The sequence below is a fragment of the Hippoglossus hippoglossus genome, chromosome 14 (assembly GCF_009819705.1).
Source record: "Hippoglossus hippoglossus isolate fHipHip1 chromosome 14, fHipHip1.pri, whole genome shotgun sequence".
NCBI lineage: Eukaryota > Metazoa > Chordata > Actinopteri > Pleuronectiformes > Pleuronectidae > Hippoglossus > Hippoglossus hippoglossus.
Window position 1 is genome coordinate 2,106,605 of NC_047164.1, and position 23,850 is coordinate 2,130,454.

At 43.2% G+C, this 23,850-nt stretch overlaps 3 protein-coding genes, 1 long non-coding RNA gene and 1 other non-coding gene across 7 annotated transcripts; 1 reads left to right on the plus strand and 4 right to left on the minus strand.

Moving 5' to 3' along the window:
- Positions 1–136: 136 nt before the first annotated feature.
- Positions 137–14,490, minus strand: LOC117774220 (cornifelin homolog B-like). Of its 2 annotated transcripts, XM_034606462.1 has the most exons (5): positions 14,478–14,490; positions 5,464–5,467; positions 1,369–1,491; positions 1,112–1,266; positions 137–406 (listed from the first exon to the last, which is right to left on the minus strand). In XM_034606462.1, exons 3-5 carry the CDS (start codon positions 1,469–1,471, stop codon positions 284–286), a joined length of 381 nt encoding a protein of 126 aa, XP_034462353.1. In that variant the 5' UTR covers positions 1,472–1,491; positions 5,464–5,467; positions 14,478–14,490; the 3' UTR covers positions 137–283. The 2 variants fall into 2 exon arrangements, with proteins under 2 accessions (XP_034462353.1, XP_034462352.1); XM_034606461.1 differs by lacking the exons at positions 5,464–5,467; positions 14,478–14,490 and adding an exon at positions 1,618–1,764.
- Positions 6,982–9,596, plus strand: LOC117774221. The gene is made up of 3 exons (XR_004616035.1): positions 6,982–7,095; positions 8,373–8,520; positions 8,837–9,596. It is a non-coding gene; the product is annotated as an uncharacterized LOC117774221 (long non-coding RNA).
- On the minus strand, positions 10,562–10,634 carry trnav-cac. Its single transcript has one exon. It is a non-coding gene; the product is annotated as a tRNA-Val (tRNA).
- Positions 11,258–17,282, minus strand: LOC117774219 (heterogeneous nuclear ribonucleoprotein A/B-like). Of its 2 annotated transcripts, XM_034606458.1 has the most exons (9): positions 17,134–17,281; positions 15,756–16,061; positions 15,398–15,566; positions 15,097–15,252; positions 14,495–14,626; positions 14,115–14,235; positions 13,543–13,692; positions 12,857–12,956; positions 11,258–12,133 (listed from the first exon to the last, which is right to left on the minus strand). In XM_034606458.1, the coding sequence occupies exons 2-8, from the start codon at positions 16,034–16,036 to the stop codon at positions 12,877–12,879; spliced, it is 1,089 nt and encodes a 362-aa protein (XP_034462349.1). In that variant the 5' UTR covers positions 16,037–16,061; positions 17,134–17,281; the 3' UTR covers positions 11,258–12,133; positions 12,857–12,876. The 2 variants fall into 2 exon arrangements, with proteins under 2 accessions (XP_034462349.1, XP_034462350.1); XM_034606459.1 differs by lacking the exon at positions 12,857–12,956 and having other exon boundaries at positions 17,134–17,282.
- A 2,601-nt stretch (positions 17,283–19,883) lies between these two features.
- Positions 19,884–23,345, minus strand: btg4 (B-cell translocation gene 4). Its single transcript, XM_034606515.1, has 4 exons — positions 22,798–23,345; positions 21,484–21,621; positions 20,595–20,925; positions 19,884–20,449 (listed from the first exon to the last, which is right to left on the minus strand). The coding sequence occupies exons 1-4, from the start codon at positions 22,968–22,970 to the stop codon at positions 20,174–20,176; spliced, it is 918 nt and encodes a 305-aa protein (XP_034462406.1). The 5' UTR covers positions 22,971–23,345; the 3' UTR covers positions 19,884–20,173.
- Between the last annotated feature and the right edge of the window lie 505 nt (positions 23,346–23,850).

Below are 23,850 nucleotides of genomic sequence, written 5' to 3' on the forward strand. Positions count from 1 at the left end.
AATAGAAAACATATATAAAAGACTCTTATGATTCTAACTGCGTCATTTCTTTCTGAAAGTAAAGAGAGTGAAGAGTAAATACAAATGATAAGAATTCAATTTTAGTCTCAGCAGAAAAGACAAAAAAATCATCTAGTTTCCATTCATTTTTCCTTTTATCAACTTAAATAACTTTAATATTTCAGGCAAACATTCACTGTGGGAGTTTTTCAGTCTGGACTTGAAGTCACTCGTCCTTTTCATGTGACGAGTGACGAGAGGTCACGTGTTCCTCACGTGTGTCTCATGTGTTTTTGGCTCCGACCAGAAGGACCTGGATTTTCCTCCTCTTCATCTCTCTGGACATCTGACACCAGCTGCAGGAGTTGCAGAAGGTGGCGAACAAGCAGTCCCTGCACATGGTGTCCTGCACAAGCAACACAGGGACGAGTCAGGGTCAGCTCTTATTTAAAAGCAGGTGAGTGACTTTCTAGTTTCCTGTGTTTGCAACACCGTACTGAGCAAATCATTTTATTTTGAAAGCAAAGAAAAACTGACAAATAGTTACGTAAAAGCACAACAAAACACGAGCTCTCTGTTTATGTGCATGAATCTAATAGAGTTTCTGATGAAGCCGGTGGTGAAGAGACTCGCCGGCTTCCAACTGCTTCCTCTGATATAATAACTGTGAGTTAGATACTTTACTAAATGACTAGATAACTTTATTATGCTATAATATCAGTCACACTTGTTAACTGCAGCTTGTGAGGAGATCGGTTTTAGTAATTACTGTATTTGGCCAAAGTAAAGTTAAAGATGCATTCACGTTGTTATTCACACATCAAGACGCTGGTTTTACAAACTTTTAGAAGAAGGTTTTACATCGTGAATGTCCACAACTTCACTTTAAATGCAAATTTAAACAAGGGCAACGCAAACAGCTCGGTCAGATTAAAATGTAATAAATTCTGATGAGTAACTTGATTATAAAATAGGATATAAAATAAGAAATAAGTTAAATAACAATATCTCCAGAGAGGAGGGGTTAGACTGCGTTATAATCTTTTCTGTCATTGAAGAAATCTCCATCCAACACAATGAGTGAGAATAAAGCTTTAAGTTTTGTCCTCACTTTGATGCCGTATCGCTGCCGCATGGAGACCCTCATGGACATGGTGACGGGCGGGACGACGCCAAACATGTCCAGCAGGGGGAGACAGAGACACTGTCCGTAGTCCCTGGTGGTGATGCAGGCGAAGCAGGGACAGCACCAGAAAGCAAAACAGCCTGAAACACACACACACACACACACACACACATGTTTAAGACATGAGGAAGTAAATAGTTTTTACCCCCTCGTACTTTAACTCTTTATCGAACGTCACTTACACTCAGGGACGTCCTGGCAGCAGTCACATATCCCTGATCCCCACTCGTCCGACTCCTGGGAATCCATCACAGGCTGCGGCTGGTTGACGACCATCTTCGACATCTTGACTACTTAGTATTAAACTTGAAATAAAGAAAGTACAGTTACGAACCGTGCGGCAAAGGACATCACATTTGAACTCGATATGGGAAACAAAAGGTTGGATGACACAGGAGGTGTAATTGGAGTTGAGATCCCGGTCGTCTCACCTGTGTTTGTTTGTGGAGCTCGGAGTCGTTCTGTCACAGCTGAGGTCTGAGAGGAGAAGCTGTCATTTGTCCGTCAGTGCAGAAATACCCACAGAACGCCTGAGAGCAGGAAACTGGACGGACTGGTTCTTCCTGCACGACTTTCAACTCACGCAGCTTTAATAAGCATCGAGACGAAGGCGGGGCCTTGAGGTGATGAGCGAATATAATGTGACACTTGTTCTTAAGCTCGGTTCAAGTTGATGAACAGAGCTGGTGAAGCTGCAGTCAGATTTATAAGACTTTAAGAACAGTTATAAAAAAGTGTTACCCTAACCCCGGTCATAACCCTGACCCCCAATCCTGACCCCAGTTCTAACCCCAACTCAAACCCTAATTCTAACCCTAAAACTAATTCTAACCCGACTTCGACCTCCGACCCGTGAAGAGCAAACATCACAACTTGATTTTTTTTCATTTCACGACTTGAACCAGGAAGGATTGACTTTCCTGTTTGTCTGACTGGGAACTGGATTTCTACACAGCCGACCGATAAAGATCTAATTAACTGGAACGTTAAGAATTCTTGGTGGAGGTCATGTATAAGTCAGTCGTGACTTTTTAAGGATGACGGGTGGAGAAGAGGGGGGGGGGGGGGGGGGGGGGGTTGTGTTTGTCATAACTCTTCTTCTAAACCTTTGTTCATAAACCACTAAGTTGAGGGTGAATAAATTCTGTAGCCAAAGCATTTTAAAATAATGAAACGCTCGGTTTCCCCTGTATTGCGCACAGCACGTAATAATAGCCGGGATCAAACCTGTGATGTTCCAGTCACACAACCAACAAGTCATATCACAGGCTCACAAAGTTTTTCAATAACCGAACAGATGGACATGACACAACAGACGTCGCCTCCTTTAGAAAATCCGGGGCGTGAGACATTGGTAAATAAACCGCTCCCATTTTTTAAACAATTACACTTCAGAAACTTTGTAATGAAGCAACAACGGCGACTGTGAACCACAAACCACCGTAAAGACTGTCGCTGCCTGTTAGAGAAGAAGAGAAAAGGCCTGTGTGGATGTTTTAAACAGATTAAGAGCAGACAGATGGTAGAGATCGGGGGTTACTCTGCTCCTGCAGCCGGTTTAAAGATGGAGAACCGTGTTGCCTCTGAACTCTGAGCAACACAAAAGGTTTGATGTGACATCAGGGATCTAAAACAGAATCTGCCCTGAATTCCTGCTCAGCTGAGAGACAAAGGTTTCATGACGTCGTGCTTTGTGTGATCGGTCATACATTTTTCAATGTGCACGCTGGAATTCTTTAATCACCGGTGAATAAACTCTGACAGGACAAACTCTGACAGAACAAACTGGAAATACCTGAACACAGCGTTGTGTTTGTTGTGGATGGAAACTAAACGTCGAGCTTCCATGAGCGGATCAGGAATCAGAGCGTATCAACGAGACATCGGCTGATCAGCGACCAGACGACAACATCTTTTATTTGCCATTTCAGCCGAGAGCTTAAAGCATGAAACAACTGGCGAAGCACCACAAAAGCACGAAGGATCAACTTTGCAGGAAATGAATCATTAGAGGTCACGGTTGAATCGAGGGAAAGTGGACGTCTGTGTTTAACCTTTGAGAAGCTGCAGACCTGAGTTTGTGTAAACGTTGTGTTGGACTCACGTGAGGCCAACAACCGCTCACACTCGGCCTCATGCGATTTCCCCAAATCCACAGTTGTTAGCACATGAAGTCAGTCGACCCCAACTTGTGAGCTCGTAGTTGCGACACTTGACATCATGCAGACGATCAACTTTGCGTTCGAGTGGTTATGTTCTCAGCTGCAGAGGCTAAGGAAGTTAGCAGGGAGGGAAAGATGAGACCAGCCGGAGGTCAATATAACCTGACCTCACGTCTGTGGCTTCCGCTGAAATAATCAGCACATATATCATAACCGAGTATCGACCCCAACGTCTGTCAATGAGTTGAGCTCTGACACAACTGAACGCTGGATATTACCCATGATCCTCTGCTTCCTGAACCAGAAGAGCTGCAGCCGCAACAAATCCACCAAACTCTGTTTAAGAATTCTTCAAATTTTAACAGTTTCCTGCCGAACATTGGAGATAAACTCTGGTTTTTAATAACTTCAGAGTGTTTTTAACTGATCTCAGTTCAGCTTCACTCTTCAACTGGAGCTGGTTGTGACAGTTGAAGCTGTGACTCTCAGTCAGTTCTTCTCACAGGAGATGGAACCCACTCACCAGAGTTACAGAGAACAGGACGGAAACTTTCTCCACGTTCACACTCAAACATCAGACTCATTCTGAAGCTGCTATTTTAAGGTTAAAATGTTGAGTGTTGCTTTAAATAGATTTTGGACAACAAGGAATAATCAGGTTTTGCTGACACAGGTAATATTCGTCGGATTCATTTCAAGCTTTGTCCTTTAACATGACAGTGTAGCCAAAATATATATCTGTATATATGTCTATATATATATATGTGGATCCAGCCTGTGCCTTGGCAGCTTTCCCATTACCTCTGACCCAGTTCTCTGACTTCCATGAGCCAGCACAGACTGAGCAAACATGGCCCCTGTGCACCGTGATCCAGCTCCAGCGTTTCCCCAGTGAGTTGTGAAGCAGCGAGTCAGCATGTGAGCAGCAGCTTCCAGAGGCCGCTGAGCACATGATTCAGGGAAATCCTTCAATATTTGGAATAGCTGCAAACATGTGAGATTACAACAGGGAGCGTTCTCCTGACTTTGAGCTCACTGCGTGTCACACAACCGCAAACGTCTGAAGGTGCCCCACAACAAAGGAACATTTCATATTGAACAATAAGAAAAGATTACATAACAATAGTGTTGGTATGGTGACCAGAATAGAAAGTTTTATAATATTAACTCCGCCCAGGAGGTTAAGTTTTCACCCCGTCCTTTTTTTGTAAGAGATTTTGCACATAAACTAACAGATGGATTTCCCTAAAACTTGGTGGAAGGATGAGATCTATGGGTCAGAGAAGAAGAAAAGAAGCAGGATTTCATTCCCTTTTCTTTGACTCTGTGAGATAAGGTGTTGATCAGCATTTTCCAAGGGAATAATTAATAAGTGAATAAAGTTTGTCAGCAGGTAAAAACTACTGAACAGATTTCTACGATGTACTGTACGTGATTATTTCTTTATAATTTAAAAGCTTTTATAAACAATCCAGTTTCCTTGTTTTACAACTTCTTACCTCAACCAAGGACATGTTGTATTTGGCAGTTTTTCGTTTGTTTGTGAACAGTGTTACACAAAAAACACACAACAGATTTCATCAAATTTTGGTGTGGATCCAGGAAATTGTAAATTTTGTTATATGACTTACTTATACATTGTGAAATCTGACTTTTTTTTGACATTTTCACATATTTCTAAGAGATTTATTAAATTATCAAGTCAAATGAGTATTTTTCTTGTTTAGTTTTTAGATTTTTCTATAGTGAAGCTAAATGTCTTCATATAAGAGTGTGAGAGGCCCATACTGAGCCACACACACACACACACGCACACACACACACACACACACACACACACACACACACACACACACACACACACACACACACACACACACACACACACACACACTCTCTCTCTCTCTCTCTGGTGTCCATCTGGCTCACAAACCTGCTGAACTCAGAGCAAACAGCAGAGCAGCAGCCCGGAGGTTACAGTCCATCTCCTGTCAACACGATGAAGACGATCGGTCCAGTTTGTCCCATGAGGTGATCAAGATTAACAGAGAGCCGATAAATCAGGATTATAACTCAGAGTTTAATCAAACACCGAATGAAGCCGCTGCAGCAAACCTGTCTCCAGAAAACGTTTTATTTTCAAGATATTCAATGGATTTTTAAATAGATGAAACTACATGATTCAAATCAACAAAGCACAAACACTATCATCTACATGTGTCGGATTAAACCTTAAAAACATGAAGTTGCCTTTACACATGTACTGTATATGTACACGGAGCAGCATTAGCATCCAATGAGGGTTGTGCCTGTGGCCTGATGAATCTGTTCACTACCTCCACCAAGGAGTTTTCATCTGTGTTGGTTTTTCTGCAGCGTCACACAAACACTACAGGATGTATTTCCATGAAACCTGGTGGATTACTGTGGTTTTTGCATTTTCTTTAACATTGGGTGTTACCTTGTTTCCTTGGCAGAGGTATGAGCTCTACTGAGTGACATTCTAGTTATTATATAGTTTCACCATCAAGAACTTTGGTCAAATGAAATGGTTTCAAGTCTAAAAAGGTTTTCTAATGATCTGTTTTACAGTAGCATCGTTGTGAAAGTCTAAAGAATGGCACAGACCACCGCCAAGGCCCGACCGTCCCCTGATGACACCACATTTAACTTCACTAGATCCAGGTTTTTATTTTAATCTGCACCAAACTGCACACACTCATATCAACCCTCTACAAAAACGTCCTATCTCACAATGTTAAAGAAAGAGAAAAGGAATTCCTGGATCATCCACCGAGCTTTGAGATAATCCGTTTCGTGGTTTTTTGTGTAATCCAGCGAAATAACAAACAAACTAAATGAAGCAGATGACTACAGAACCTCCTGGTGGAGCTAATAATACAGAGATCTTGATGAAATCATCAGGCTCATTCAGATGACTGATGTCTATGAGTGTGTGTAATTTGGGCTGAATCTAAAGGGACTGCGGGGCCTTGGCAGAGCTGTGCACGCTCTGCTCGTTTTCACTCCAGCTCTGTTTTATCTCCAACAGCTTCAGCTCCTTAATGCTCCACTTAGTTCACCAGCCAGGACGTTTTCCTCGTCTTGTCCTGCCGGCGGTTTGGTGCAGGTACAGAACAGAGATTCAGCTGCTGGAAGGAGACATGCTCTCAGTCTGCAGAAGAGGTTCTATAAGTGCTGTGGATTAAAGCAGAACAGCTGCTTCTCACATGTGGGAAAGTACATCTCCAGAACAACGGAGCCAGCTCCATGTGCTGATGAAAACCACATGAGGCAGTGGACAGCTCGGGAAAAGCTGCTAAAGTTTTTCCGTGTAAAATGTGACATGTATGTGCATTAGATTGATGCACAGACCGACTGTTTTCTCTCCATCGTCTTCAGTTATAACACAATGTGGAGGCCTTAGTATTTGGCACGTTTTCTTTTTTTTTTTACCTCTTTTCAAATTACATTTCATCGCCAGATTCTATAGAACAAACTTGGCCACGTCAGGAGTCGAACTTTGTCCGAGTAAAGCTCATTAACTGTTAAGGGGGGCTGAAGTGTGTGTGTGTGTGTGTGTGTGTGTGTGTGTGTGTGTGTGTGTGTGTGTGTGTGTGTGTGTGTGTGTGTGAGAGAGAGAGAGAAAGAGAGAGAGTGAGGGGGGGAGATTGGAAAAGAGCGAGTGAGGGGTCAGATGGAACAGTCGGTCCTGAGAGGAGGACGAGGAGAGAAGACAGAAATCAGGTTTGAACTGAATCTACAGCTTTGTGCTCATTTACTTCTTTGTGTGTGTTTGTGTTCATATATGTTGAACTGTTTGACTGTGGTGGTTTGACTGTGGTAGTTTGACTGTGGTAGTTTGACTGTGGTAGTTTGCATATGGATCTGCTGCATGTCGCTGTGTCTTCATGTGTCTGTAGCTGTAAAGTTAGAAATGAAGAATGAAGAGGTTCCTTTCTGATTTCTTTGTTATATCGATCTGCACAGTTTTATTTGGGGCGTTGATGAGACTCAGGTCAGTTCAGCAGTTCATTGTCCTGCTGGTGAACATTCACCTGGCAGCAGAGCACAGGTTGAATCACAATGAGAATATGCAACATATTGCACCACAGATAAAAAAGAAAACTTTAATCTTTTGCATAAAGGCAAAATAAGAACACGTCGATTTAGACAAAAAATACTTTTGCTGTGGACATTTTCTTTTTAAATCCTATATAAGTGTGGCTGATGTATAGCAAAGAGATGTTAAACATTATTCACCTTGATGAAGGTCAGTGACATGTAGGTGTTTATATCTTTTTTTAATCTTTGCATTAGAAACACGTATTAAATTCGTTTCCTACTGAGCCTGCACCTCTGAGCTGAGCTGAGCTGAGCTGAGCTGAGTCGGATGCATCATGAAGTCGATGCTCTCTTGGCTCATGAATCTATCTTTCCCGTCTTAAGACCTGGAGATGAAAGATGTTTCTGTCACCAAACCAAAAACATTGAACTACCGAAAGTTCAAAAGAGCGGATGAATGAAATCAAACCTATAACATCTTGTTTTTATATCATTTTAACTTCTTATCTTATGGCTTCATTTAGAATCTGCATCCAGAACTAAACTGTGAGAGGTTCAAATCTGAGTATTTACACAAATGTTCCCCAAATTCAGGCTCATATATTCAGTGTCATTGAAATTTTGAATAAAGTTTTGTTAGTTTGAACACTTGTAATCTGCAAAGCCTGAGTTTGTTATGTCTGAGTGGGTCAGTTAGATTTCCATCATGTTGTTTTAATGACAATTGTTTTTAGTGAAAACATATTTGAGTCATTATTTTATTAATATGTCAAACATGCAGAGTCAGACTTAAAAACTGGTTTAAATTGTGTTCGTTAAGAGATTTTTGTCATCGAACTCAGAAAGTACACTGATGATCCTCGGACAACAGCCCCAACTTATTCCATTACAGAGATATATCGTATAATAATGTGTTTTAATTTCATATTCATATTTTTTACATGTTTCCACCACTGCAGGTTCACCTGCTGCCACGAGCTGCTACATCCTGCACCTTCTCACAGAAGAAGCTGATCTTCACGTCCTCCCTCAGCTCGGTGGCTGCAGTCAGGGTCTCTAACTACATTCTTCTCCAAACTTTGTGAACAGCAGCTTCAGGAGCCTCAGGTTAGTTCAGACTAACTACAGGCGGGAAAAGATCCTGTTTCCACCTCTGCATTTCTTCATGGAGGCTTGTTACTGGATCTCTGCCTCCCCCTGGTGATGCAGCAGAAGGCCACAGCCTTTTTATTCATGTTCTTTAACCACTGCTTATGGCCAAGTAAACTGCAAATGAGAAGGTGATGGAAATTATAATAAAACTGCCAAAGTGAAATTTTGAATCCTGTTATTATTTCTTATTCATCTACGTCTTTCAGGATCCTGTTTCTTAGATTGAGAATCACACTGATGTCATATCTTCTAATCTCTTTTCCTTTTACAGGTTTTTCCAAATTGAATTGAAGATTCATTGCTTCATACGAGGAGTTCCTGCAGCTGAGGTGGAGACATGGCGGTCGTCAGAAACCCAGAGACCATGGCTCCTGTCCTGGGCAGGAGTTCAACCTCGCCAGGGCCTCGACTCCCTGACCTCCAGGAGAAGCTGCACAGCCAGACGGACTCTTTCCTCACCGCGGCTCGGCTCCTCCGCGGAGGATGGGTGGAGGAGCTGCAGCTTTCCCATTTAACTCAGCCAGCACGTCAAACCTGTCCCCTCAGGTCCGGTGGAGATCCCAACCACGTGGAGGTTTGCCTGAAGGACCCCAGGAGAGGACGACTTTGTGGGATGACGGCTGAGGACAGAGAGACAGACTCTGCAGATGAAGTAAAAAAGACAGATGAAGTAAAACAGACGGACGGAGGAACAGAGAGAGATGGACTCAAACAGAAAGCTGGACGGGCGTTCTCAGTCTACAGACAGGCGGAGAGACAGAAAGGCGTTGTGTGTATCTGGGCGTCTGGATGTCGCATCACGTGCAGACGGCCCCGGAGATTCAAGGCCCCGATCCTTCCAGTCATATCTGAGATGTAGGCGAGCACGTTAGAAAACCACAACAAGGTTAGAACAGCCTTTAGTCGTGTGCAGCCACGAGGGGAGGACGTTGAATACTATGAAAAGATAATGTGGTGTAATGTGTTTTTTTCTGCTCATTAAAATTCAGATGTGTCCAAATAATACGTGTTGGTCTTCTGGTGCCGTCGTGTGAATTATAGTCTGTGAATAAAGATGGCCGACACGACAGGTCCCCAAAAAGTGAAGCCAAAGTGTCTTCACCGCCCCCTGGTGGCTGGCCCTCATTAACCGGCGTCTCCTCGGTGTTAACAGATGGGACATGGACCAAACTATGGTGTGCACACTCATGTCCTCTTTATGAAAACAAAGACATGAAGGGAAAACTAAAATAAAAAGGAAATACAGGTGAAAAAATAAACCCCCCAAAAATTAGAACATTTTCAGTTGAGGTCTGTTATGTTTATCTTTTTTTTTAATCACCAATAAAACATTGTGCAAATCAGGGGAAATAGGAAAACGCATCTCATTGACTTTAGAATAATAATAATAGTCTTTATAATAAACGTGTTACAAAGCGCTTAACAAGAAGAAGTAAAAAGTAGACGAGGCAGAAGAGTAAAGAGACGCCGGTCACATAAGAAATAAAACAGTTCAAATGAATGAAACAAACTAAATAAATAAGTAAAAACAATAACAATAAAAATGTAACATTCCTGAGACGGTATTAAGGCAAATATGACAGAATACCTGTCATTGCACTTATGAGTAGAGCTGATAAATCCACCAGTAGTTAAGACATTAATTCTACTTAATTCTACTATAAAGAATAAACCCAACTGTTAAACATTAGATACTAACACCTACATTTTAGTTTAGTTAATTAGATTTGTCATTAATCCAATGAATAACACACACAAAAGATAAAATGATTAAAAACTAAACTTTTCATTCAGCTAAACGGGAGAATTACAAGTGTACCGATAACGAAAAGATAAACAACTATGTCTGAATTATCTGATTTCTAACGTGTCAGAAACATCCTAATGCTTTTTATTTTGGAAAGAATTAGAATAATCTGCTCTGGTTGGAAGGAGAATTGTTATAAAACCTTGTAAGTTTCATTATCTAAAAAAAAAAAGAAAAGTTCATAACAGATGTTTCCGCCCGGTCTCGAACCGGGGACCTTTCGCGTGTGAGGCGAACGTGATAACCACTACACTACGGAAACTGATTACTCTGCTTGACCGCTATCTAAGAGTGTAGGCTGAGATAACTACTTTATATCTATTAATAACTCCTTTATATAACTGTTCTAGTTTATTAAGATCCCACTGACTAAGTGAATGTGTTTCAGTGAACCAATACTTTTAAAGTCAGTAACTAAAGTTAATTATTCTCCAGTTCTATTCTCTACTCACTGAAGCTAATATCTATTATTTATTTTAAATGTGTTGAAACAATCCCTTATACGTCTGAATTAAGAAATCTATTGTCAATATTTAAAGCCCCTCCCCTAATGAATGTTATTGTAGTGACCCCTGAACTCAGTGTATTTATACAACCACCAGGAAACTATTCAGTTATTGATCATGGCTCATTTCTTCTAGACACCACCACTAAGTTTCCACTTTCCCGAGACAAAATACAACTTTAACTGATTCATGCACTAATGTGAACTGGCATTCTGAGGTCCTCTGGGTTTGTGTATTTCTCTACAGTAATACTTTGTGTATCCTGAAAACAATGTTCTTGCACAAGAAACATAAAAAAAAAAAAAAGACTTATTTTACTAGTCAATATTTGCCTCACATCATTATCAAGAGTAATATTAATCATTAACAGTACACAAAATCACAAACGAGAATGTTTATTACTAATAAATGGTCAGACACTAGCTGAGGAGACTTCAGAGGCCTGAAGTCAGACCAAAAAGAAATTAAGCAGACATTTAACTTGAGCGCAGGTGACACCTAACAAACACAAACTAAAGCAAACTAGAAAACAATTAGTTGACCCACAGTTACATGTGGTTGAGTCACGTTCCCCCCCCCCCCCCAATTCTACATGGATATTTCCAGATGTTAGTTCCCTGGTAAAAATCAGAACGTCCTGGAAGACGCTTCAGCCTTTGAGGAAACACAACACAAGTATAAATTCATTCTTGGTACACTGGACTCCAGATTTAAAAAGAAAAGTTCATAGTGAAGCAGAATAACTTTGTCATTACAGATCACTGGGTTGTGTTGCTGCTTCAAAACAAAGCCAGTTTCGACCAATTTTGACAACAGAACTTTCTAAACCTTTGACTCTTCAACCCCAGAACCTGGAAGCATCAGAACAAAAAAATAAAAAATACTGAAAACTTGTTTTTATTGTCAAAAAAGCTCCTTTACAGCGCCATGATTTTTTTCAACCTGTAAAGCCAACAAACATGTAAAATACAACCCTTACAATACATTAGAATCAAAACAGGTACCAAAAAGTACAGTAAAAATTACACTTCCGTCGATGGAAATGTGGAAGGGGGGAGAAAAAAAAAATAAACACAGAAGGGAAAAGTAAAAGCTAAAAATTATAGGATTAAAAAAACAAAAAGGAAAAAAAAAAATAAACATGGAAAAGTTACATTTCAGATGTTTTCTGTACAAATGGTCTTCTGTCATAAAAGAGGTCGAGTTCGGCCTGGTGTGTCCGGTCAGCGGTCGTTTTCATTGGATCGCTGAAGTCCTGCGGAAGGAGACAAACACTTGGTCACTTCGTCTTCATTTAAAACATCTCACACTTTCAACATTTTATCCAATTTGAGCTCGTGATCCTGAGATCAGAGCGCGGTGGATTGAATTTGAAGATCATCCCGATCAAAATGGTTGTCAAGACAGTTTCCAGTTCAACTCCTCCAACATGTAGATTCAGGGTCAAGACACCAACTCTGAACCCCAACATCAACTGTTCCAGGTCCACTGGAGGACCAAGGTTTCATTTCTGTACATAATAAAGGCTCCAAAATTAACCAAAAAATATACAATGACTTTATTGGCAATTTAACCAAAAGATTACATGGTAGTACAGGTGAGAGCCAGAGCTGGACCTAAACTACAAAACAAAAACATGTCATGCAGGAAGAGCTGCAGAAAAGCAAAGATGAACACAAGCGTCAGTTCTCTTCCAAAAAGGAAAGGCAGGCAAAGCAAAAGTTCAAATGACCTGAAAGCAGAGTGATACAAGCTTTTAAGCCTCGTAGACTTTCTAACATGAATGGCAATCGACGGAGTTCTTCAACTATGGTGACACACGTGCACATAAGGGTTCTCGAGTTGCGGCGGTCGGGGGTTACCCGTCACGTAAAGCCCTAAATCGGAACTATGGCTTTGTGCGGGTGGGATTTCAGTGCCTGTGCTCATGGTTGTCGTGAGAGTATGTAAATGGGAGGTTCTTAAAGCCATGGGATACCTTGCAATACCATGTCATCATCAGTATGGCTTGTAGCCTGTCTGGTGTCCCCCCCGTCTGGGGGTTTTGCCGTAGCTGGCGTTGCCCTGGTCTGTGGAGCCTAAAGACAGAATAGACCAAGTTAGAAACAGATTTCAATTTAGAGATGTTAAAAAAAGGAGTTGTTGTGGTCAAACATGTCCTGGACTCAAAAGGCATGTGACTGGTGTAGTGACTTAACACGTGTGCAAAAATGTCAAATTACTCCTATTAACGGTGTCTGCACTTTAACAGTCCAATAGTAGATGAAGCTCCCGTAGGTTGCTCATCATTTAATGTGTATTCCTGTTAACGACACAAATTTTAAGTATTAATTTCATAAGTTGTGTCTGAATTCAGGGGCCGTATCCTCCAGAGGCTGCAGACTGATGGCGTCACAGCAGTACAACTACAGCGTCCCATTTCAAAAGCTCCTTCAAATGCGTCCGTCCTCTCCCAAGCAACTACGGATTCAACCGCTGGGTCTTGAAGGCCGACCTATCAGGATTAGTTGCGTGCCGGTGGTGACAAAGCTAATGAGCTAACGGCGCGGGTGACCGGACTGCAGCGGCTCAAGGTAGCTAATGGTGCAACGTAAAGAGCGGGAAAAGCTGGCGACAAATAGGAAAAGGACACAAGCATATGACAGTTTGTCTCCGCATACTTACTGTAATCATATCCGGTACCGCCATACCCATAGTAACCAGAATTGTAGTCATAGTTGCCATAGCCGCTGTATCCACCGTAGCCATAGCCCTGGTTACCATATCCCTGGTTCCAGTAGTTTCCATAGCCCTGGTTCGGGCCCTGATTCTGACCTGAGTCACAAAGAGCGAAACAGTTTGAGTTTCAACAGTCTGACCAATATGTGGATTTGTTGAATTAGCTCTACGTCTTATGGTCGGGTTACCAGAATGGTTTAGGTGAACATTCATGGTGAAACTCTGATTTGACTCTATCACTTCACAAATCAGGTTACGAACTCTAAGAGCAGGTAAACCGACTGAATTTTGATTCTTAGGTCAATATTGCAAGTTATTTAAAATATATACAGTCAGACAGATGAAATGAGAACAGTCTCTGCTGAGTGGACGGGTCGTACCATTCCTCTCTATACTAAGCTAGTGGCCTTGATGCAGGTAGAATAAATGGGGCAAGTCTTCTTATACGAGCCCCACAACAAAGGATTAAAAAAAACACAAGTCAGGCCACTGTGCAGACTCCTCGTCCTTACCTCCACCTCCACGGCCTCTGCCCCGGCCTCCACCATAACCACCACCACCACCACCGCCGCCGCCGCGTCCTCCTCCGTACTGCTGCTGCTGGTACACCTCCTTGGGCTGAGCGATCTTCAGCTCACACTGCGGAGGAGATGTAAATGCACACTTTAAAATCCTGGCCGTACCCACCAAACACTGAAATCCCTACGGTGTTCAAGATCAGAGGTGGCCATTACATGTTCATTTAATAAAACAACAATAAACAACCACACTTTCCTTGTCAAGAGCAAAGAGCTCACAGCTGTAATGTAAGAAATGGGCGAGAGCCAGAACCTTTTTTCAGTTGATAGTTGGCAATGAACCCAGAGGTGCTGAAGTAAAACTGTGTGTGTGTGCGTACCCTTCCACCCTGGATGTTGTGGAATTTCTTCTGCAGACACTTGTGGACGCACGCTTCTTCTTTGTATGTGATGAAGATGAAACCCCTCCTTTTCTTCGATTTGGGGTCCATGGGAAGCTCAATGGTATCGATCTGGAAGTACAGGGTGGAGAAATCTGTTAGAACGCGTTGGTCATGCAATCTGTGAATGAAAATCAGCTGCCTCCGCCAACAATTACACAACACACATTCAGGCTTAACCGCTCCAACAGAAGCTTGGTATGAATAAACCTGCGACTTGGTTTTGACTTGTCACTTGTACATTAGCCAATAGCTTAAATAGGAAAGGACACCGCGCCCGGCCTGAGGCTGTGCTGAGCCAACGTGGTTGTAGTGTAGTCTCAGGATTAAAACTGATTTAACAATCAAGAACGATGTGATATGTCACCAAAATTTTTCTCTTAGGCAACTCAAACTTCAGTTCAATGAGATTTAGTTCTGTAAAAATGAACTGTTAATCTGACCTTCTGTTAAAACACAACAGTAGAAAGGCTGAGAGTAAAAGGGCGACTGTCACACCCGGAGGTCTGCGAAGTATTGTCTGAATGTTTAGTGAAACCAACCTCTCCGAAGGTGCCAAAATATTCTCTGATGGCGTCCTCCGTCGTCTCAGGGTTCAAACCTCCGACAAATATCTTAACGGGCTCCTTCTTCATGGCCATCGCCTTCTTGGGGTCGATCTGACGCCCGTCCAGTCTGTGTTCCTTCTGCTCCAGCACCTGCACACATACACATTATTAACATGGAGTTGAAAGATGAGACCTTAATTTATCACGTCTACAGAAAGGACAGTCAGCATCATGCCATCAGCACAGCCCTCATCTGCTCGTGTGTTCCTCGATAAAACAAGAAACGTGTATTCACCTTGTCAACGCTGACGGCGTCTTTGAAGAGGACGAAGCCAAAGCCCCGGGAGCGTCCGGTGCTGGAGTCCATCTTGATGGTGCAGTCTGACACCTCGCCGAACTTACTGAAGTAATCCTTCAGGTCCTTTTTACTCGTGTCCCAGCTGAGACCACCGACGAACATTTTCCTGCAAACAACGAGACCACGTTCCGTTAATTTCCTACTCTTGTTTCCCCACTTATTGCCCAGGTAGAAGAGAAAGCTTAAACATTTCTACTTTTACTTATATCAGTAAGTTTGATATGGTCAGTTTATTTCTGAATACCAAAAGGTGCTCGTACAATTTGAATGTGGCCAATCAAAGGGAAACACTTACCCAGCATCCTCCTCTCCCTTGCTGGCGTCAATCTTGCCTCCGTCTGTGCCGTTGTCGGTGCCGTTATCCTGGCCTTCGTCCTGACACTCGTCCTGACACTCTTCCGGCACATCTTCCTGAACTTCTTCTGGAACCTCGTCCTGAACTTCTTCTGGAACTTCCTCCGGGCACTCGTCTCCGGCCATTAGCTCCTGTTCCTGCTCGGCTCCGTTCTGGTCATCCTCTCCCTCGTTGCCGTTCTGCTCTGAGGTCTCCATGAGCAGATTCTCGGAGTCTGACATTGTGACGGTGAGGCTCTTTGAAAGACTGCAACAAGGAAAGGACAGCACATAAGTAATAACCCTTGATTTGATGACATAAGGATCAGGCTTGGTAAACTGATTTCTAGTTGGGGAAAAGCTGGCAACAGATTCATAATAGTTTCTGTTTACTTAAGGCTGTTGGATTTGCTTCTGAACTTATTCAAACAATCAGTACATGTGGTAGGTAACAATGAGATTGAAGCCATTTTACAACAAAAAATGCATAGTTCATTTACCCAGAAATACTACAAAGTAAAAGAACGAATCCACTAATTCCAGATGCTTCTCTTGCACAATTCAACCATGATTTTAATTTCCATGCATAACTTAAAGGGTTAATCAATTAAACAACAGGGACATCGTGTTTTCTATTGATCCACGTGAACTGAGTGGCTCGGCTTCAAAACCCGAGGAAACATTGTTAAACAAAGACAATGGATCCGTGTCGAAACGTTTGCTCGAGCTCAACAATGCGGATCGTTCATTGTGCTTCAGTTTCGGCGGCTAACATGCCCGTTAGCATGCAGCTACAGCCGTTAGCTAGCCGGCTGGACTCAAACCATGCATTTGAAATAAATCGTGCAGCTAGCTGGAGAAATCGTGGGAGAGTCGGCTGATAATCGGGTAAATGGCGCGGTAACGTGACCGGTTCGCCGGAAACACAAAGAGAAAACGTGCCGCTCCATGCTAACGCTGCAGCGGACCGCGCTTTGCTCCGTTACCGCTCAGAGCAGCGTGCAGGCCCGGCTAGCAGGTGGGCAGCTCCCCGGTGGTTGAACCAACCGGGGAAAACACGGAAACATGCGGGAAAACACAACCGACATTAAAGCCGAAGCGGCCGCGGAGCTCCGGCTCGCGTGTTGTCGCCGAACGAGCTTTTCAGTCAACGCGATGGCGGCGTGAAGCCACATTAGCATCGCTGCGGCTAACGGGCAGCTAAGCTAGATTCGCAAGCTAACAAGAGGACAACACGGAGATAAACGCGAAGCGGCGCAGGGAGCGAAACGGTCGCGTTCCGCCGAACATCGTGGTTCGCGTTCGATTCCGCCAGACACAACAAATAATCACATTCTTACTTTGAGGGGAAAAAACCAGCGACGCCGACCCGCTGCTCAAAATGGACACTCTCCAAATTCGCCGCTAACTCGTGGCAGGATTTATATGACCGGATGTAACGGAGCGCAGCGGCACGTCACAGTGACGGCGGCTGCGATTGGACGAGAGGGGCCCCGGCGCGATTGAAGGCGTCACGTCATTGGCTGATGACGACGAGCGACGTGAGAAGCAGCACATAAAGGAACTGGAGAACCTTCCTGCTTCCTGTCGCCTCCCTGCTCCTGTTACTCCTGCTTTCACTCTTGCTGGGATCTGATTTAAAAACACGACAGAATATAAGTTCAGGGTTAAAGTTTGAGGACGAGTTTTCCTCCCGAGTGAAGGTTTCAAACTTCTTAATGAACAAACACTGAGCTCGATGAGGTATCTGTCGAACCTCCGCATTGTGCACAAAGCATCAGCACTACAGTGATACATACAGTATGGGACTTGTGCACGCTGGCCCAGAGAGCTCGTCACAGCACATTAAGAAAACACGTGCAAACAGAGACAACACGTGCACGTGCAACCAGCAAAAACATGTGCGAGTAGAAAAAGTATATTCCTCAATTTGACTAAATGTGCTACAACAAGTCACAATATGTGCAGATACAGAAACACGGTGCAAAAAGTCACAACATGTCCCAAAACAGCAACGTGCTGCAAAAAGTCACAACATGTGCAAATACACGTGCAAATAGAGAAACGAGCTGCCAAAACACATGCAAATACAAAAACGTGCTACAAAAAGTCTCAACATGTGCAAAAACATAAAACATCATCACTTTGATGAACCTGGCTGTAGCTCAATGCTTAGGGAAGTTTCATCACCACTGACCAGTAGCAAACTTCCATAACGTGAATTTGAACTACAGCAGGTTCATCACTTTGTTGAGTCCCCAGGAAACATTTCCATTGTTGTTTTCGCTATTTTCTTTGCAGGTGATGTGACTTCGTGTCATCAAACTGATAAAGATGTTTTCTTAATTTGCAGTGCGTTGAGCTCTTTCTCCACCGAACTTTTGTTATATTGCTGTTGTAGAATATGATTTTAGGTACATTTTTATTAAGGCCTTTTTTTTGCTCTAGGAATGAATCTATGAAGAAGTGAATTAGTTTTTTACAGTTTCTATTTCAGTAGAAATAACTGAAACTGCGTTTACAACTGAATGTTTTCATGGACCCCTGTTGACCTCCATGATCGTGGATAGGATCAAACTAAAAATAATTCTCAAAGGTGTTTCCTATCGTTTTAAGTTCTTATCAAACTGTGATCACATTAAACACATGAGAAAAAGACCAATCCTGAGACCCAGGGCGAGTGTTTGGCTTCACCCTGGCAACATGAACTCCGCCTGCCAGCCAGGGGCAAGTCGAGGCACGACCTGAGATATGAGCGTGCACACACATACACACACACACACACACACAACGTGCACGCTCCCTGCACGTACACACTGAAACGTGTGACTGTGGAGACGGTTGTGTTTCTCCTGCCATGGTCACTTGTGAACGAGGACTGCAGCGACCACAGGTAAGAACACAGCTCCTGTCCATTCACATGTACACATTTCATACAGTAAACTTCACTTCAGACTGTTTGAGTAAAACACATCACGCTGATCTGCGTGTAGTCGTTTGCAACACGAGGATCCAGTCAGCACGTAGAAGTCCCACAGAGCTCGTAGGCCTCGGAAGGTTTTCACCATCAGCTGTTGATTATTAAAACGTGACCAAATCAGGCCTCGCTGCATTGTTTGTTTTCATATTGATTTAAAATTTGTATTTTGTTCTCTTCAGGCTTTACGCACCCAAGCCCATGTGAACATTGAGGATTAACTAACCTCCTATATGAGCCTGGGCGCCATCTTAGATCAGCTGATAGTGGCCCCCTGGTCGTTCCCAGAGCCTGACTGAGGTGTCGGGGCCCCACACACTGGAATGACTTGAGATTAGACATCTTGAATCTGTTAGTGTTTAAATGGCTTCTTAAATTGAGTTTTCTTCTGTTAATAAAAGTGCTGGACTAAAGGTTATGAGACTGTGGTTGTCGTGCAGGCAGTGTTGTTAGCTGATTGTTCTCTTACACACCAATCACTGACTTCACTCCCAGTACAACCACCACACAGCTGCACAGGGAGAAATCTGCAGGAGAGAAACTTTCTTCCACACGAGTGTCCAGGCCAGAGAGCAGCAGCGTTTATATTCTGTATTAGAAATCCTGTAATTAATTTCATTGGTGTCTATTTTACATTTTATGTCTATAGGCCCTTTTATCACCATATTGCATCAGATACATAAACCACGTGCACATACAGTCTGCAAACTATTTGCATCAAACCCAGACAAAATATCCATTCTGTGACATAGTTGAAGGGAATATTTGTGACCGTACAGTAATGGACCATTAGAACTGTACAGATCCCTGATTGTTTTCATAAAGATCTTTGAATTGAACATGTTTTTGAAAGGCTCATTTACAACCTGTATCCAGCTAAAGTAACATCCATGTTTACCAGAGTCATAAACAATACGTCTGTTGCCATACTTACTGTTCTTCATTGTCTTTGTTCTCCAGCAACAATATTGTTCTCATTTGGTTTGACCTTGATTAAAGTTTTTCTGTTGATTGTATTTTGTTTCTGGGTGAAGAAAAGTTACAATAAAATTTATAATTCTATCAATGTCAGAGAATCCTGGTGGACATGTGAACATGAAATGAAGCAAACGCTTTAGAATAACCAGTTTTATTTCTTTTCAATGACAGTTGAATGTTACTTTATTCACACTTAAGATTAATTTTAAATTAAAAACACATTTAGAAGGAAGAATTTAGTTAAAACCTGAATATTTCAAAGCTTAAAAACGTGCTGAAATAGCATTAACTTTTTTTAAACCATTACTACTTTAAACCACAAACTTAGACTTTTAAAGATAACAGACAAACTCTCCAGACACTTTTTTTCATTCATAACATCACGGCTCCTTTCCAGAACAGCAGCCCAAGTGTGGTTCTGGGCTTCAGGACCGAGACTTGCTGACCCAGTGGTACTTGTCCACACGAGGCCCAGTGAAGGTAAACGTGGCTCGATAGGACTTGAAGCCTTTCTGGATGGAGAACTGGGAGCTCGGGCCTCCGGTTGGAGGAGGGTGAGGAGGGTGAGAGGGGGGAGGAGGGTGAGAGGGGGGAGGAGGGTGAGGGGGGTGCGGGGGGTGAGGAGGGAACGAGTCACCGGCGAAGGCCTTCCGCTTCTCCCTCAGCCAGGTCTGAGGGGCGCCGGGAGAAAACTCGCTGAACTGAGGACGAGAAGAGCCGATGGATAGCGGGCGGTGACAAGAGATCTGTAACCCCCCCGCCCATACAATATGCTTATAAAACATGATTCTTTGCATTAGATCAAATCATCTAGAGCCTGTGATTATTCCGTCAGGTTCAACTTACCCGGTAGACGCTGTTGGGGTTGCTGACAGTTGGGATGGTTTTGGGTTCAAGGTTGTTGGCTGGGATCGGAGCAGGGCAGAGAACCGACAGGATGCTGCCGCTGCCGCAACTGCCGCTGCCGCAACTGCCGCTGCTGCTCATGCTGTTGCTGCTCATGCTGTTGCTGCTCATGCTGATGTCTCCACCGGCCTCGTCCTCGTCGTCGGAGCTTCCTGACGGGATGTCAAGGCTCGCCCGCTCCACGGCGTCATGGACACGTCGGGAGAATCCCCCATCACGCCGGCAACTGTCCACCACTGAGACGCAGAACGGAGAGCTGCGTTCACCATACCTGCGAGAAATAAACAAATAATCTGACACCAGTTTATCGCACGGCTTGAGTCACACGTTCATCATCTGTGGCCTCGAACATCACAAGTCACTCATACCCCTTTTCCACCAAAGTGAACCAAGCGCTTGTCCTGGCTCAACCTTTTAAAGAAGCAGCCATCTCTCACTGCATTTGCTCAAACACGGGCTTCGTCCTCAAAGCTCCATCTAAATTACCTTGGACCTCAACCGCTGCAGCCATTTCTTCACTGCAGACAATATGCTGTTGGTGCCAGATTTTTAAAATTGGTGGCAACAACAACGTTTTGGTTGGTCAAGCTAATCTCGCCTCAGACCTCTCCTGCAGGCAGTTCTTTCTTGTGGACCAGCAAAGAGTTGGTGCCATTATACCAGAGTTTCTAGCCAAGAGCCAGTTCTTTGGTCGTTGAAACAAACAGGTTCCAGATCAAGCTTCTTCGCCGAACTGGCCCCTGGAGTTGCCTCGGTGGAAAAGAGGTACGAGCTGCCGGTTTCAGCTTCACACTCCGATCATGGTGCTACAAGAGCGAGGCGGGCTGACCTGCAGGACACCTCTCCAGGGTCGACCCACACAGTCAGCTCGTGGGGAAGGCCCAGATCCTGGTACCGCACCGCGCTGCGCTCACAGGCCTGCTGCAGCACCGGGTCCTGCAGCCGCACGCCATTCATACGCAGACACCTGAAAAACCACAGGGAGTTAGGGGCAGGAAACTTGTTCCTACATCAAGGAACCAAAACCACAAAGTGTCACACAGCAATTCCGTGTGTGCAGGGATGCAACATTACTTGGAACATACAGACAGAAGATGCACAAGTCTGTGAGATTGAAACCAAACAAGTCTGCCTCAGCGATATTGGACCTAAAGACCTTTACAAGTCTTGCTGAAAATATGCAATTAATGTTTGATTTAAATTGGAAAATACATTCTCTTGCATCTACTGTGATAGTTTGTCTAATTTGTCCGGATTGTTCAAATTCAATCTCACTTGTAATCACAGCAGCGAGGGAGAAATCAGTAAGATGCATTTTCAGAAACATCCTCGTTACTGAGCAGATTTCACTGAATATTTTGTGCTGAGGGAAAATACTGCTCTGAATTATTCAAATTAACTTCCATCATTAAAGCAGTGAAAAGGGTTCATTCTAACTCTGTTTCTGTTCTTCCAACAGAAATTATAGGACTTTCTTAAATTTTGTTAAGTGCTATAAAAGAAGAGCTATACAAACATATGAGAGCGATTCTATCAGTGGCAGTGTCCTTTAACCTTAATGTGTCCTTTAAACAAGATTTCAAAGTTTGCTAATACCTTTACTCAAGTATGTTTCTCAAATAATATTTCTATCAGCAGTAAAAGGTGTAAATTATGTACATATTCTCTTTATTAGTGTTATTTTAGACTTTCACACGTTCTCTTGTCCACCCATCTGCTGCTGTAAGTGAATTTCCCCAACATGGGATCAATAAAGTTTCTTCATCAAACTCAAGTCTTCTTAATGAAACAATGGTGCATTTTAACGCTTCAAAATTCAGCTTAAATTTGTAAAAGAAAAGCTTTTGGACATTTTACTTTGTCTTGCAATGGAGGAAATAGATCTTTCAACTCTTCAAACTTGGGACGATTAAAGCAGAACTCCCTGGATGTTACTATATGAAGGGGAAAAGTTTCTAGTGACATTCAGGCGTCCCAGGCCTCATCCAAACATTTAGCTTATTCTCAGACTCTCTCTCCTCCAGTAGATTTCTCCATCTTTGATTGTTAAATATTGCTAAAGCTAAAAGAACAGTATATTATAGAGGACAGTCCAAACGTCCGGAGGAAGGAGTGAGGAGGTTGATGATGGGATGTTACTGACCTGTAGGCCTGACCCTTGGTGGGAGCCTTTGGGTGCCAGTGGTTCTTGTAGTTCTCGAACAGAGCCGAGGTCAGTGCAGTGGCGAACCTCTCCCTGCCGTGGTTATCCAGACAACCATACCTCTTCACCAGCCGAGCCACGAAGAACACAGCGGCTGCTATCTCCTCCTTCATGGCCTCCCTGTCTCTACCTGAACCTCCCACCTGTTAAAATCCTCCAGACAATAAAACCTGCGTAGGCTGATCCTACCTGAAGTTAAAGGAACACAGGAGAAATAAAACTAACTGGAAACCAGACAACTCAAGCAAACATATTTGCTGCTGCAGCTCTGCAGAGAACTCAGCTCGAAACGACAAATCAAATATCTCCACTGTGAACCTGCAACTATCTGTGCGCGCGTGTGAAGCAGCAGCGGGAAGCGCACGTGCACCAGATGCTGTCAGACACTAGAAGTTTCTCCGGAGGTTCGAGAACCGCTCAGTTCAGGTGTGTGACGAGCTGTGGCACCTGAGGCCGCTTCACTTAATCACCTGCTCGCTCTCTTTCCCTCGCTTTCTCTCTGGGGGGGGCGAGGCCGTGACATCCCATCAAACCGGAAGTCCTCTGGAAACACGCGGGTGATGAAATGTCCCAGAAAGTGGAAGAAAAGTTAAGATAGTAAAGTTCTGTCCCAAGTCCCAAGTCAGGAAGGATCCAGGGAGCAGGGAACAAGAGACAAGAAGTCGACTAGATCTTTACATACTAGTTCATGTAATTAGATAAAGAGTGGGTTTGTTGTTTCTCTAAATGTAAGTTTATTTACTATTCTTGTGCCTTTTATTTTGAAGGATGTAGATTAGGTTTCATAACATAAGATCAGTAATATAGAGAATAAAGTTGAAAGGTAGAGAAACACAATCAATATCAAAAAAGCAAAGAAGAAGTAAATCAAAGATAAAGTGTGAATCTGGAAAGCTTATTTTTTAAATCTTGCATCTTAAAAACATCAAAATAAAATGTCTGAATAGAACATCTTCATACTCTTCTCTTCCCATCATTGGTTCCTCTGTCCAG

Bases quoted from the DNA above. Each gene is read 5' to 3' on its own strand.
- btg4 (XM_034606515.1), bottom strand. From the start codon at position 22,970: ATGAAGGAGGAGATAGCAGCCGCTGTGTTCTTCGTGGCTCGGCTGGTG. The intron at 21,622-22,797 runs GTCAGTAACATC...GTGGTTTTTCAG, and splicing joins ACCAAGGGTCAGGCCTACAG to GTGTCTGCGTATGAATGGCG. The intron at 20,450-20,594 runs GTAAGTTGAACC...TCTCGTCCTCAG, and splicing joins ACCCCAACAGCGTCTACCGG to TTCAGCGAGTTTTCTCCCGG.
- LOC117774219 (XM_034606458.1), bottom strand. From the start codon at position 16,036: ATGTCAGACTCCGAGAATCTGCTCATGGAGACCTCAGAGCAGAACGGC. The intron at 15,567-15,755 runs GTAAGTGTTTCC...CGTTGTTTGCAG, and splicing joins AAGGGAGAGGAGGATGCTGG to GAAAATGTTCGTCGGTGGTC. The intron at 12,957-13,542 runs GTAAGTATGCGG...TTCTGTCTTTAG, and splicing joins CGGTACCGGATATGATTACA to GCTCCACAGACCAGGGCAAC.
- LOC117774220 (XM_034606462.1), bottom strand. From the start codon at position 1,471: ATGTCGAAGATGGTCGTCAACCAGCCGCAGCCTGTGATGGATTCCCAG. The intron at 1,267-1,368 runs GTAAGTGACGTT...TGTGTGTTTCAG, and splicing joins CTGCCAGGACGTCCCTGAGT to GCTGTTTTGCTTTCTGGTGC. The intron at 407-1,111 runs GTGAGGACAAAA...TTGCTTGTGCAG, and splicing joins GGCAGCGATACGGCATCAAA to GACACCATGTGCAGGGACTG.